Here is a 16,339-nt window from a genome sequence, read left to right on the forward strand (position 1 = left end):
AGGATAGGATAGGGCAAAATGAAGTAACTCAGGGATAGTAAAGAAGTAAAACAAGGCAGTTCTTATTTATTCATCATTTATACTGAAAGTCTATTAAGAGAATTTGGATTAGAAGAAGAGGAATACACACACACACACACACATACTGAAATTTTATGATTCTTCCTAAATATGGATTGTGGTAAAAAAAAAGTAATGATTCAGCAGAAAATGACCTCTTACACATCTCTAGTATATTTATTATATCAATCATAACTGTGAATTCATATGAAAGAAAGAGAGTTTTTAGAACATATAACAGATTTTATTTCCAGCTATCCTATTTTATCTTAACAATAATTTGGGAAACAAATAACTTTCGAATCAAGAGGCCTCATTGTTTTTCATTATTAAATGCTCCTTAGTGTTCATGTCAGGTCTCAGAATAATGATGTAACATTTGGGGACAAAAATACAGCCCAGTAAACCCAGGCTGGAGGCCAAGATGGAGAAGATCTGCACAGCCACCATGTATTTCCCTTTGGTGCTCAGGTAGGTGGGGACAAAGAAGATCCAAACACTGCAGAAAACCAGCATGCTGAAGGTGATCCACTTGGCTTCATTAAAAGTCCCTGGAAGCTTGCGGGCCAGAAAAGCCACCAAGAAGCAGGTGGCAGCCAGAAAGCCCATGTAGCCAAGGGCAATGTAGAACATGGTAACTGAGCCTTCATTACATTGCAGGATGATCTGTCCTGGTTGAGAATGCAGGTCAGAATGTGGAAATGGGGGCGAGATTCCCAGCCATAAAAGGCAGATGCCCGCCTGAACCCCTGAGCAGGACAACACAATGGAGTTGGCCAGACTTTTCCCCAACCATTTTCTCATCCTGCTGCCTGGTTTTGTGGCCAAAAATGCCACCACCACCATGATTGTCTTGGCCAGCAAAGAAGAGACGGCAACTGAGAAAACCACACTGAAGGTGATTTGTTGAAGAAGGCAGGTCACTCTCTGGGGCTGACCAATGAATAGAAGGGAGGTCAAAAAGGAAAACAGGAGAGAGACCAGGAGAATGTAGGTGAGATCCTGGTTGTTGGCTTTGACTATGGGAGTTTTTCGGTATTTAATGAAGATTCCTAGAACTAAGGCAGTGGCTAGAGAGAAAAATAAGGCTGTGATAACCAGGGTGAGACCTAACATTTCTTTGTAGGACAGGAAAGTCTCAACTTTCGGGATACACTGATCTCGCTTTTGGTTGGAATACTGTTCATCTGGACACTTTTCACAATGGGCTGCATCTGGAAAATATGAATTGCTGTTTATCTCATGATTCACTGACATTTTATACCGCATGACCAATTAACTAGAGGCAGGGTGTATATACACCAGTGAAGGTATCCGTTGCTTCTTTACTGCTTTTTTATTTCTATCATTAGAATCATGAAATTTAAAGGAAAAATGATTTACACTGGATATTGACAGCAACCCTAACCCTAAGCATGAATAAAGTAGAAAATGATTATAGAAAAACATTGCCACCATCCCTTCCCTTTATTTGCCAAATGCAGAACTGTGTTTCCAGAAACAATGTTCCAAAGTTCTAAATTTTCTGTGTCATGTGTGATATATATGATAGCCATTCTTGCAACTTCTATCATAGATACTTTAGATTTTGTAAATATTGCCATTGTGGCAAATTCTCTAATTTCACCTTCCAATATGACAATCACTGACAAAAAGTGTTGTTCCAGTTCTGTACCAGACTTGTAGAGTTATATTTCAAAAGAATATTTGGGGTTTCAATTCAATGTATTTTTAGGTTTCTTTCTGAATATTCTGATGCATTTTATTCTCTGAATTTTTTTGAGTTTGTTTGCATAACTACCATACATGATAAAATATTCCTTCTTTGTTATAGGATTTCCAACATTTGTTTTTGTATGATTCGTATATAATTGTTTATATATTTGTATACTGTCTATAAAACATTTCCCCTTATATTATAACAGAGTGAATTTCCTGGATCCCCCCCCAAGATGTTTTCATTTTTGAATTGCAATTATTTATTTAATTTTTTAATCCATTTTATCATACAGTTGTTTATTTGTTCCATCTCCATGTCCTATTTAAAAAATTATTTATATATGCCTCCTAAAAGTTGATCTTGGCTTTGTATACCTGTTTCAAATTCTTTCCTCTCTTAAGGTTCTTCCATTTGTTTCAATAATACTTTTTACTGTTTCAGCAATTTCTGAAAACATTCACCATAGTAAAATCCTACTTTTATTGAACACTATACACTTCTGGATATTTCTTTCTGTTTCCTGAATATGTATGCAGCATACTGGTATAGGAGATTAAATCTTGGTTTCTCTATGTGTCTCTAGAATAAAAGGCTGATGCTCCTTTTTTGTCCTTGAGTCACCTACCTTCCTGTGTGGAGATTGTTCCTTCCATGCATGGAGAGCAGTCATAGCAGCATACTGGTTTTCCTTCCCTTGTGATTTTGGTGTATCCTGGGAGGCAACTTTTGGTACACCTAGAAAAAGGGGCTTTCTGAACAGAAAGAAAATTATGGAAATTTGTAGATTAGGGAATTCATTTTAAAAGTGGAAGTCAGTGTAAAGATGGGTTCGTGAACTCAGAAGTTACTTTTAAGATCTTTTCTCAGATATAATGAAAATATTTTTCTTTGGTTGATTTCAAGCAGCATATGATCTCAAAGTCCTCTCAATAGTCAGCAAAGACTAATGGCTCTCCTGTCCAAACATTTTTAGACTTCTGTCTATAGACCAGTGAAATGCTATTATCAGGCACATGATACTATCATCATTGTTAGGAATAACAAGGTTACCTGACGTAGTTTGGGTAAAATAATATATATAAACTATGATAGTAAGTTTAAGTGTGTGTCACTTTAAACTGCAAAGCATGTAATTTTGGGTCCAGTTGTGAAACCGCCATAAGAGGGAGCAAGAGAACCCGCTGGATTGAGGGATTGATGGTTTGCTAACTACGTGTTCCCTGCTGCTGATTTTTTAAATGTCGAAGGAAGAAAGGAGGTTTGACTTCTTCATATCTCTACTGCGAGGAGATATATTACTGGACTGATATTTGTAAGTTTACTGACCTCTTTTTCGACACTGGACTTTGCAACTGAATAATCTCCAGATGGACTGACCTAGTGAATGATATATGGACTGTTTTGACTATGCTAAAACTCTTACTGGAATAAACTATTTAATTAGCACAGTGTATCTGTTTTACTGAGTTTTACTGAGTGTAAGCTACAAAAACATTTATCTCACATATTTTGCCTGCCTGCCTGCCTGCCTGCCGTGCACATTCTGCTAGGGTGAGACTATCTATCAATCGCTAATTGGTAGTTTATCGTACATTAGTAATTGGTCAGGGCCAGATATTGCCTATAGTGTTAATCAAAGCGACAAAGCATATCTTAAGATATCTTAAAAGGACAATGCACTATGCATTGTATTTGGAGCCAAAAGATGATTTGATTTTAAGTGCATATGCTGATGCAAGTTTTGCAACAGACATAAACACTAGGAAATCAACTTCAGGAATGGCTGTACTGTTAGGTAAAGCATTGATTGGTTGGAGGTCAATTAGACAGCAACACATAAGTATTTCCACAATGGAAGCAGAATTTTCATGTCTATCTTTATTATGTACTGATTTAATTCTGTATAAACAGTTGTTATTGGATATGGGAATAACTGTTAATGATTCCATTGTAGTGTATGAGGACAATCAAGCAGCCATATGAATGGCTACAAATATTGCTGTGAAAACGAGATCTAAGCATACAGATCTTAGATATCTGAATGTAAGGCAATCTGTAAAAAATGGTTTAATAAGACTGGAATATTGTATGACTGAACAAAATATTGCTGATCAATTTACGAAAGCCCAAGGTTCAGTCAAACACAAAGAAAGTTGTGATGACTATGGGTTAAGGTTGTAAACAGATATATATATTATTATATTACATATATTACATTACTACCTAACGTAGTTTGGGTAAAATAATATATATAAACTATGATAGTAAGTTTAAGTGTGTGTCACTTTAAACTGCAAAGCATGTAATTTTGGGTGCGGTTGTGAAACCACCATAAGAGGGAGCAAGAGAACATGCTGGATTGCTGGATTGATGGTTTGCTAACTGCACGTTCCCTGCTGCTGAGTTTTTGAATGTCGAAGGAAGAAAGGAGGTTTGACTTCTTCATATCTCTACTGCAAGGAGATATATTACTGGACTGAAATTTGTAAGTTTACTGACCTCTTTTTTGACACTGGACTTTGCAACTGAATAATCCCCAGATGGACTGAACTAGTGAATGATATATGGACTGTTTTGACTATGCTAAAACTCTTACTGGAATAAACTATTTAATTAGAACAGTGTATCTGTTTTACTGAGTGTAAGCTACAAAAACATTTATCTCACATATTTTGCCTGCCTGCCTGCCTGCCTGCCGTGCACATTCTGCTAGGGTGTATCCCTAACACTCATTGCACTGATAATGTTATCAAACTGTGGAATAAAATATCTGCAAGCAACCATGCTGATAGAGCATCAAAAATTATACTGAAGTAAGTCTCTTAGTGTCTAAAGGTTTTTTGTGGTTCCTTAGCTTTCTTACAGGGAACAAGCATCATTGGATTAGCCAAAATGCTTTCCATCCTAACCTAGAACAATGCTGGCATTTCCACAGTTAGCAATCCAGGAGATATCTAGAAGAAATAGTAGCATCAACCAGTTTTTTTATTCATTAGCACAAAGCCTCCATCCAGGTGAGGAGATTGATGCAAAAGCAGGTGGACACCTAGGAACAGATGAATAATAATATCCACAAACAGGCACACCTGGTTACCTGGTTAAAGGAAGTTGGCCATACAATGACACTCTCATCGATAGAGAGTTTGATACCCAAAGAGACTCCTTCTCTTTCAATATTCCCTATTTTCACTCCAGCAGAAGACTTGTTGGGAAATACTGCCCAGTCCATAATATCGAAGTCAGCGACAGGAATTCCAGCCTCATCCAAATAAACATCATCCACAGAAAGATTGTAAATCTGGAACTTTCTTAGAAAAGGATGGAACTGAAAAGACATGCAGACTCACACTTTCCATGTAAACATTCTCATTTGAGCCCTAAGTCAGAAGTAGAATATTCAGCTCAGTGAGTCTGTCTGCCTGTGACTGGAAGATTATTCTCTTTCTCACTCCTTTCTTCCCTCCTTCTCTAAATCTCCCGTTCCCTCTCCCACTCTCTCTTCCATTCTTTCTGTCTTTTTCTCTCCCATACATAAATACACATGCATGCATAAATGTTTTCTGCTCATTTTTATGTTTTATGAAATTTTTAATTATCTCCTTTTAATGACCCCTTGCAGGGTGAAGTCTGAGCAACTGAATGGAGCTGAGTGTTTACTGGCCAGATGCCCTTCCTGTCACCGATGCGGAGTTCTATTCAGCAGAAATGTCATGCCCAAAGAGAGAAATATCTGTCCCTACCTAGGATCAAACTCACAGCCTCCTGATTGTGAGGTGCAAGATCCAACTCTTGGCCACCACACCACTTGTTTTATGAAATTTTTAATCTCAGGTCAGAAACATGTTCAACTCCAACAATCTCACCATCTTTTTAGGTTTGTTTCCCCATCTCTTCTATTGAACTCCCATTATTTTGGACTTTTGGAAGGGTATCAAAACTTAGTTTTGCTAATTGGCTTGTATCCTTGAAGTGGGGAATTCATCACTGGAGGTGGTTGTTGGGGTAAGAAGATCTCTCATCCCAGCGCTGTCCATCTCCTTGTTTCTTGTGTTTTTTTAAATAGTTTTTTTCACATTGTTTTTCTATTTATCTTTTTATTGTTTGTAAGCCACCAAGAGTGGCCTTATCACTAAAATGGATGGTGTATAAATATTGTCAATAAACAATAAATAATATTTTACAGCCTTTTGGAGTTCTCAGTGGTGGAAAGTGAAAAGGTTGGGAGAAATGACAGGGCTCCAGATTCTAAGATTTAGTTGTCAAAAGAGAAAGAAAGATAAAAAAGGATCTTGGGGGGACAGAAAATGCAGAAGAAAATTGCCAGGATACGTGATCAGGAAATGGTTGTGAGAAGCAAGTCAACGGATCTGCTTGTTTTTTAAAGATAAAAAAAGACCTGACCATTCTTTGCATGGCAGGACGGGAACTCCATCAGACCAATGTTGAAGTTTAAGACCTTAAAACCTTTATGATGGTTACTGTCACATCTGGTATTTATTTCACAAATACAGATAGTCCTCAACTTACAGCCACAATTGAGCCCAAAATTTATGTTGTTAAGTGAGAATTTGTTAAGTGAGTTTTGTCCCATTTTATGACATTTCTTGCTATAGCTGTTAAGTGAATTGATAAGTTAGTAAGCTATTTAAATCTGTCTACTCTATTGGCTTTGCTTTTCAGAAGGTTGCAAAAAGTGATCACCTGACTCCAGGAAGCTGTCATATGTATGAACCAGTTGCCAAGCATCTGAAGTTTGATCCCAATATCATGGAGCTGCTGCAACAGTTGTAACTGTGAAAACCGGTCATAAGTCACTTTTTCAGTGCCATTACTACATCAGACCAATATTGGAGTTTGAATCAGAATTTGATGGTTCCTGATGCTTATTTATTTCACAAATGTATGATACTTTCCTCTCTCTCTTGAGACAATGTCTATTCTTACAAGCATCCTGAACCAACAAACACGGTTTGGTCTAGAAGATTCAGTGACAGAATCTCTCTCTTTCTCTCTAAGCCTCACATCCGATCAGAAAAAGTATTAGAAACTGACAGGTGTTACTAGAATTCCACCCATCCACATTTATCCCTGCTTACCTCTGACATAACATTTAAGAATGGGAAGGAAACCATTAGTGGCATTTTGTAATAGGAGTCTTACCTGCCATGGCTGTATTATCTGGGGTGCCTGATGGTCCTCAACACAAATCCTCCTCTGACCCCTTTGGAAGGAAAAGGCATCATGGAGGACCCAGGCCACAACCTGGATTGTTGTGGAAATACTGGAACCATCCTCAGACAGGATTTTTTCAAGCAGATCCTGGGGAGGGGTTTCCCAGGTCTCTTTTCCCAGGCATGTATTCCAAACTTTCTTAGACAACAAGGGGATTGAATAGGAGCACTGAAATGCTGCCTCCCCAAACTTCTTTGTAGCAGAGTAATGTGAATTAAAATCATAATATTGTGTCCTTTTCCTTATCTGAGTTATGAATGATAACAAAAGATGGTTATGGCGTAGATTAAGCAATCGGTTAAAAAATCTCACACTTATATCTGATAAAGCTGTGGCAATCCATACTCTTTCCCAAAAATAGATTTCTTCTTTCTCAATTTCTTGTATTAGTATTGCTAGTATTAGTGTGGCCTGAAAGTTCAAGTGACAAACAATACTTTTTACTTTAGCATCGCTAAAATATTGAAGGACGTTCTTGTTCCTCCTCAGTTCAATAACCATGGGTAAGTTTTCTGAGAAGGAAACACAGACCCCTTTTCTTTCGGCTGCTGGCACAAAAGTTCTTTTGAACTTTTCTCCACTTTCATTGTCCGGAGCAGTGAGGCCAATCCATATCCATTGGAAATGCAGGAGCAGCTTGACAATTGCCAAGTGGGGAGGTTCTTGCTTTGGAGTCACCCGGTAGAAAAAAGGGAAATGGTGTTTCTGCTCTGGAATGTGGCTGATGACCCCATAGTTGATCTAAGATAAAATAGAAAAGATGGTTGATTGCTTTGTTTTTAAGGACAAAAGTAAGAGCTGACATATCAGAGCTGTTCCTCCATGGAAGAGAACGTCCTTCTCTCTGTTCTTGAGTTTGTACTATGAAATGCTTCCTCAGTATCTGGTATCACTTGCCTGCATTTACAGTCATCGCCTATTAGCAACTTTCTGCCAAAAGTATGGGAGGAGAAATACGAAGCATTTTTCACATTCTTTAGCAGTCCAAAAACAAAGGACAAAACACTTGTCAGGATTACGGCAGTTGCCCTAATTAAATCATGAGCCTTGAGACAAGCTTCAAAAACTATAAAGAATCTATTCGGAGTGAGCATGTTGATGACCTGTTTGAAGCCGATTCTGAGACACCTTATTCACTGTCACCCTTGACCGTGATTTCCCCCCCACTCTGTTGGGTACATCATAATTCCTATTCTCCAACAAAATAGGTTCATAGCCAAGAGTCATCAATTACGTTCTCCAATTAGAGATTTGCATGGCTGCTTAGTTACAATCTTTGCAAAATAAGAATGAAATGAACTTTTGGTTCCAAACTTCTGCAATGCTCTTTCAAATTTCCTCCCCACCCGCTTCTGATCGTGGCAACACTAAAACAGGCAGAGAAATGTTTTATGGGTTGACATTACTATTATAAAACCAGCTTAGATACACATGTCTCAGTAATGCCCTGGGGGTGATGGAATGATATATGAACTCAGCAGAGAGAAAAAAGTTGGATGGGATGCTGTTTTTTTGGTCTTTATGTACTAATAGGGTAACAAAAAACCCTTAACATCAGTCCTTGACATTTTGTTTCAATTTGTTTCAAATAAGATTGAAAAGATGTTTTTCTCTCCCAAGTCATGTGACTGAAAGACAGTGAGAAGAAGCAGAAGAAGGATTGGAAAAGAGGTTGCAAATTCCATGTGCAGGATGGTTAAGGGCATTTTGCTTGAAATGAAGGTTTGTTCAGCTTCAAAAAAGATATCAGAATGAAGAATTATTTGAATGCCTAATACCATTTCAAGACTTCTTTAAGCTCCATTGCCTCACTAATTTTATTTATTATCTGACCTTTTGGGGGCTATTTGAAGAGTAAAATTAGCTTCAGTTTTCATTCATACCTGTGGGATTTTGTAGATGCTCAGCATGGTGGAAATTTGAGTAAAGAGATCAGAATCAGTCCCCTCAAGCAGAGGCAAGAGATTATTCTGTCTTCCACAGCTGTAGTTTGGGACATTCTCCTGCCCTGTAGAAAGCAAGTCCATCATGACGTCGTATGTTATCCTTGCATTGAAAAAATTCTCATAGATGCTGTAGCCCAGAGTGAGGTTTGGTAACAGCTTTGAATTCTGATTGATCTCATGAATGGAAAAGAAGAAAGGCAGGACGTGCCAGAAGCTCGTACTGTCTATACTGCAAGATAAGAGACTTCAGTTGGTTTTCATCTTTTTTATTATTTATTTATTTATTTTCAAAATACATATTCACTTACATTTTAACAGTACTGTGTCAAGCATTTACATATATTTACAATCATTTTCTATATTAAGCTTTATTTCTTTTCTCTAACCATAAATACAATTCCCGTACCTCAAAAAACTCAGACTCCTCTTTACCTTTCAATTTCCTCATAAGCCTATCCATTTTGTCACAGTCAGGTGTTTTATTTATTACCATATTCTCAGAAGGTACCTCCTCTGCTTTCCAGCTCTGGGCATAAACAATTCTTGCTGCTGTTACTATGTGTTGTACAACGTACTGGATATATTTCTTTAATTTTCCTTTAATCATCCCCAATAAAAATGTTTCTGATTTTAAGTTCAATGTCATATCCTGTAATTTCCTCAAATTTTCTCAATATTTTTTAGCTTTGGGGCATTGCCATTACATGTGATAGATGTTTCCTTTGTAAGCGTACATTTCTAGCAGTCCGGTTTCGTATTCGGATATATTATGGCCAATCTTGCAAGTGTCAAATGCCATCTACAAAACATTGTGATTAAATTTTCTTTCTACACTGTTGATAACATTAGTTTGCAGTTCTTGATCCAGATTCTCTCCCAATCTTCTAACTGTATACTATGTCCTATATTTTGTGCCCATGCAATCATTGAGCCCTTAACTACTACTTCTTCCCTTTCTACTTTAAGCAAATATTTATATGATCTAATAATAAATTTTTCTTCTTTACCAGTCAAAACTGGATCTGGGTTCACATTCAATTCTAAATTCCTCTATATCCTTTTTATGCCCCATTCTTTTGTGCAAATATGGCCACCAATCCACCAGTTGGTTTTCATCTTGATGTGGGGGTTTCATGAAGCTATTTCTTTATGACATTTATAACTAATCAGTTTGATTGCTGTCTTCTGAGTCAAGTCTGGAAACTGGACAATCCAACAATCTAAAATTAGTTATGGAACCCTCTAGTGTAGCTCTAATGCTGTATCGTGATGTTTGGTAACAGCTTTGGATGTTGGTTGATCTCATGAAGAGCAAAGAAGAAGGGTTACAGGGATGGACTTTCCTTGGGTCTCAATATTAGAAGATCAGCCCCATTGACACCCAATTGACACAAGCGGGACCTTTTATCCCATGCTCTTCTTCAGGTTCAAAATGACCCCAATTACAAGTTCTACACCTGATCCCAATTTTATTTTCTCTAAATGACTCAGAGGGGCATTCCTACAGCAAATCCTATATTATTCTAATCAAGAATGAAATGTCTGAGCAACTGGACAACAATTTGTTGCTTGTATCCTTATGATTTATATTGACTGTTTCCTACTATGATTTGATTGCTCATCGTACCCTGTGACTATAATTAAATGTTGTACCTTATGATTCTTGTCTCTTGATGAACGTATCTTTTTATGTACACTGAGAGCATTTGCACCAAGACAAATTCCTTGTATCACACTTGGCCAATACAGAATTCTATTCTATTCTATTCCATTCCAGTCCATTCCAGTCCATTCTATTCTATTCTATTCTATATCCACATTATTAAACCATATACATATGAAAATACAGTCTTTTCGCTTTTTCAGAAGCCTGATGATGGTAGATGAGATTCTGCCGAAATGTTGCTACAACTTTAAAAGCACAACTATAATGACGTGAGAAAATACCTGAACAAAGCTGAATACCATATACATATATATGGAAGAGATGTAGAGATTAAAGACAAAGAGATAGATAGATAGATAGATAGATAGATAGATAGATAGATAGATAGATAGATAGATAGATAGAGATAATAGAGATGATGATGATAGACACAGAGAGACAGACAAAGATTATAGAGAGACAGATAGACGATAGATATAGATAGTAGAGATAATGATAGACAGACAGACAGACAGACAGACAGACAGACAGATGATATAGAGAGAGATGATAGATGGACAGACAGACAGGAGAAATAGAAAGATAGGTACATCATCAAGGAGAACATAGAAGGGAATGGGAAAATAAAAGGGAATAGTTTGATTTCAGCTAAGAGGCAATCCAGTAATTCCCCTTGACATCACAAATAGTTATTTTCTGAAGAGCCACCCCCATCCTCAATTTAAATCTTTTCCTTAAAGGAAATGAAGATGGGAAAGAGACCAGATACCAGGAAATGGAAACTATTGATATTTTTTCAAAAAACAAGAAAGGATAAAATGAATCACTAGGCTTATGTATATATCAGGAATTACCTTTCAAACCTGTTGATTGGAGGTTGAAAGAAAATATATGATTTAAATGCAGTGCTAGTTGTGGATATGATTGCACCAATCAGGAAGTCTCCTGGCCTGTAGTATTTGAATCTATGCTCTCTCTCTTTCTGTACACTCAATGGGCATTTGGTCATCATTGTGGCACAGGGAAAACAGGACACAAGGAGAAGCAGCATCAGCAGTAATTCAGATATCATGATGGAGATCTTGTGCAGTTCTCTGTGACAGACACCAATGTCTTTGGCCTCAGAGCTCTCTAAGGAAAAACACAATTCTCTTGACAAAGAGCCCAGACACACTGACTTTATTAATAAAGGCAAAATGACATCTGGCACATTAAAATGAGCAAGATTACCTTCAGACTAGCACAGTCCTGCCTAAAGGAGTCTCACATATGCTCTCCATAGTCCTTGAGGTCCTTGTGGACCAAATTTTCAGATATTTTTAATAAACGTTCATAAATATTTGTCAAATCTGTTGTTGATGGGTGGTGCGTGTGAGGGATTTACTACTATGTATGAGGGGAAAAACTTTGTATGACTCATGGGCATAGTTCCAATTTAAGACTTATCAAAACAACAATTCAGATAACTTTTTATTCCCTTTACTCAAGAGACTTATTCTTAACAGAATAACAGAATCTGAGAGACTTGTCTTTGAAAGAAATACAGAAATAAACTGAGTAGACTTTTTTATATATAAAGTTTAACATACATACATTTAAAACATTTAAAAACAAATAAACAAATACACACACACACACAAATATATATATATATATATATATTTGTTTTCTGAGGTTCTCGCGGGTATTTGTATGTGGATCTTTGGTTGTTCGGGTTTTCTCCCGCGTAAGATTCGAAGTATCTAGGCAACGTTTCGATGAAGTCTCATTCATCATCTTCAGGCTTCTGTCTTCGGCTCTTGCTTCTCAGAGTGATGTGAGATTGCAGCTGCTTCTTCCTTCCAACTGCCAGTGGGGGTGGGACTTGATTGGGTGGGGGCTTGGCTGTGTTCTGATTGGGTGGGGGTGTCTTCTCATTGGTTGGGGCCTGGCTGTGTTTTGATTGGTTGGGGGGTTGGCCGTGTTCTGATTGGCTGGATTTCCTGCTGCCCGGCTTCGAGTTTGTGGTCGCGCTGCATCTCCATAGTGGGTGTCGGCCTGCTTCATGTATGGCTCGGAGGGGTTTGAAGTGGGCAGTGATGCAGCTGCAGTGTAGCTTCTGGTCCATGGTCGTGTCTCATCTTCTGAGTGTGTGTGAGTCTGTTTTCTACATGGAAGTGTGGTGGTGGCATCTTGTGTGGCTCTCATGAGTGTGGGTCTGGTGTCCTTCTTCATGTTAGGTACTCGTCTGTTCATGAGGGTGGGTTTCCAAATGGCTGGAAGGCGGGAGGTGTCATCTCGTTTGTTCATGCTGTGTGGGCGTTTTTCTATCTCTATGGCTTCTCTGATTATTCTGCTGTTGAAGTGTTCGGTTTTGGCGATGGTTCTGGTATTTTTAAAATCAATTTCATGTCCTGTGGCTTTGAGGTGTTGGACCAGGGAAGAGGTCGTTTCTTCTTTCATTCTCATTCCAGTTTATCGAGATCATAAAGAAACAAAACTTACAACCTAACGACCTACTAGTAAGCTTCGATGTCATATCCCTCTTCACCCAAGTGCCAATAAAAGAAGCCTTGACAGCCATCCAAAACAAATACAACCCCCCAAGCACATCCTAGATCTGACCAACCACTGCCTATCCAATACATACTTCACCTACAATGGACAAAAATACAAACAAATAGAAGGAGCACCCATGGGATCACCCCTCTCACCCGTCATCGCAAACCTCTACATGGAACACTTTGAAACACAAGCTCTAGAAAAATACGACCACAAACCCAAACTCTGGCTCAGATACGTAGATGACACCTTCATAATCTGGCCACATGGGAAAGAAAAACTGAACAACTTCCTCACACACCTCAACAGCCTACACCCCAAAATACAATTCACCATGGAAACAGAAGCCAACAATCAACTTCCTTTCCTAGATGTCTTGGTATACAAAAGATCCAATGGCTCCCTAGGACACACCATCTACCAGAAGAAAACACATACAAACCGCTATCTACATGCACTCTCACACCACCACCCAGCACAGATCAATTCCGTAGCCAAGACACTCATCTCCAGAACAAAATGCTTAGCCGATGAACAACACCAAAAAACCGAACTACACACTCTCACCAACGTACTTACAGCCAATGGATTCCAAAGAAAGAAGATTACTCACCTAATCCAAAAAGAAACCCCAACCAAAATCCAAGACAGAGAACAAGAAAACGGCAAAGCCCTCCTCCCATATATAAAAGGCACTACAGACAAAATTAGCAAGATCCTCCAAAAACACAACATCAAAACAGCATTCTGCACAAACTGAAAAATATCCACCATCCTAAGAAACCCCAAAGACAAAATCAAATTAGAAAACCAAGGAGTATACGAAATCCCCTGCACTGCCTGCCCTACCACATACATTGGACAAACTAACAGAAGAATAAGTGCACGCATTGAAGAACATAAGAACTCAATCAAAAAAGAAGAAACGACCTCTTCCCTGGTCCAACACCTCAAAGCCACAGGACATGAAATTGATTTTAAAAATACCAGAACCATCGCCAAAACCGAACACTTCAACAGCAGAATAATCAGAGAAGCCATAGAGATAGAAAAACGCCCACACAGCATGAACAAACGAGATGACACCTCCCGCCTTCCAGCCATTTGGAAACCCGCCCTCATGAACAGACGAGTACCTAACATGAAGATTGACACCAGACCCACACTCATGAGAGCCACACAAGATGCCACCACCACACTTCCATGTAGAAAACAGACTCACACCCACTCAGAAGATGAGACACGACCATGGACCAGAAGCTGCACTGCAGCTGCATCACTACCCACTTCAAACCCCTCCGAGCCATACATGAAGCAAACCGACACCCACTATGAAGATGCAGCACGACCACGAACTCGAAGCCAAACAGCAAGATCACAGCTCACCAGCTCAAATCCCCCAGCAACTAAGACTAACCTGAGCAAACAACCAAGTCCCCACCTGAACAGAACACGCCTCCAACCAATCAGAACACGGCTAACCCCCAACCAATCAGAACACAGCCAAACCCCTACCAATGAGAACACACCCCCACCCAATCAGAACACAGCCAAGCCCCCACCCAATCAAGTCCCACCCCACTGGCAGTTAAAAGGAGGAAGCAGCTGCAATCTCCATTACTCCGAGAAGCACAGAGCCGGAGACAGAAGCCTGAAGATGATGAATGAGACTTCATCGAAACGTTGCCTAGATACTTCGAATCTTACGCGGGAGAAAACCCGAACAACCAAAGATCCATATATATATATATATATACATTTTTTCCCCTAACACTGACGTGATCTGCCTTGTTACAGTACCTTCTTCATTCTTTTAATGCTTTAATTTCACCAAATACTTTATAATTAAATGCATGTCTTCCATAATTTCATAACTTATCCAGTTGTCAGGTATTGCCTTTTCTTTAACCATTCATACCAACAATTCCATGTTTTATAGTAATCACTATCTTGGTTATTTTTTAATAATTTAGTTAAGCTATTCATCTCTGTGCACTCGTGAATTTTTTTGATGACCATCTCCTCTGAGCGGGAAGTCTACAATTTCCAATTTTGTGCATAGCTTGTTCTGCCTGCTGTTATAATGTGCAAGATAAAATATTCGTGTTTTTTTCCCATTTTTGAATCTATCATGCCTAGCAGGAAGGTTTGGGGTTCAAGTTTTACATCTTGTTTAGTTATGTTTAGTATCCAATTTCTAATGTTTCTCCAAAACTTCTGAGCACATGGGCACATCCACCACATGTGAAAGTACGTTCCCTGTATGCAATTATACTTCCAACAATTTGGCAGGAGGTTCGGGAACATCTTAGCCAGTCTCGCAGGTGGTAGATGCCAACAGTAAACCATTTTATACAAATTTTCTTTATACGAGACTGACATGGTTACTCTGTAATTTATTTGCCAAATATGTTCCCACTTGTCTAATTCAATACTGTGGCCCACATTTTTAGCCCAAATTATCATACATTCCTTAACTGTTTCTTCTTTTAATTTATAGTCCAAGAGATACTTGTATATTTACTAGTCATTTTTCTTTCCTCTCCATGCCAAATCTTGTCTAATTCTTGGTGAGTCATATTAAAGCCAATTTGTTCTTTATCTTTTTTATAATACGTTTGTATTTGTGCATAAGGCCACCATGCTATATCCTTTCCTTGGATTTGAATTTGATTCCTACCCTTTAACTCTCCAGTTTTGTGTAATAAGTCTTTGTATCTTACAATGTTATCATAGTCTAAAACGTTTGGATGTGTAACCGCCTCCATTGTGGAAAACTAAAATGGGACTGTTGTAGAGCGATGGTAAATGAGAGGCTTAGACCAGAGCATACAAGTAACAGTCTTTATTCTGGGGAATAAAGGGTTGTCGCGTCTGCCCAGCTAACAGGCAGACTGCAAGCGAACAACGGCTGGCTCTGCCCGACAGCCGGCTTTTATAGCCGACTGTCAAACGGAGCCAACCAATGGGAGCTGCTGGTGCTCCCGCTCAAACAGCGGACCTGGTTGGGAACCCCAACCAGTCCCAAAGACATAACACCCCTTCCCCCTAGCTGGGAACATGCATAGTCCTTGAGGTATGACGGTAGTCTGCGCTGGTGATCGGAACGTCGTAGCTCAGGGGAACTACTGGTGGGCATCAAGTCCATGGAGCAGGGCTCAGAGGTCATCGGGG

At 38.8% G+C, this 16,339-nt stretch overlaps 1 protein-coding gene across 1 annotated transcript; it reads right to left on the bottom strand.

The window, feature by feature from the left end:
* Positions 1–222: 222 nt before the first annotated feature.
* Positions 223–11,897, bottom strand: LOC113454932 (vomeronasal type-2 receptor 26-like). The gene is made up of 6 exons (XM_087923145.1): positions 11,479–11,897; positions 8,896–9,187; positions 6,941–7,753; positions 4,875–5,105; positions 2,406–2,532; positions 223–1,274 (listed from the first exon to the last, which is right to left on the bottom strand). Exons 1-6 carry the CDS (start codon positions 11,694–11,696, stop codon positions 364–366), a joined length of 2,592 nt encoding a protein of 863 aa, XP_087779271.1. The 5' UTR covers positions 11,697–11,897; the 3' UTR covers positions 223–363.
* Positions 11,898–16,339: the final 4,442 nt, after the last annotated feature.

The sequence above is a fragment of the Pseudonaja textilis genome, chromosome 2 (genome assembly GCF_049901715.1).
Source record: "Pseudonaja textilis isolate UNSWEBS1 chromosome 2, rPseTex1.2, whole genome shotgun sequence".
Classification (NCBI taxonomy): domain Eukaryota; kingdom Metazoa; phylum Chordata; class Lepidosauria; order Squamata; family Elapidae; genus Pseudonaja; species Pseudonaja textilis.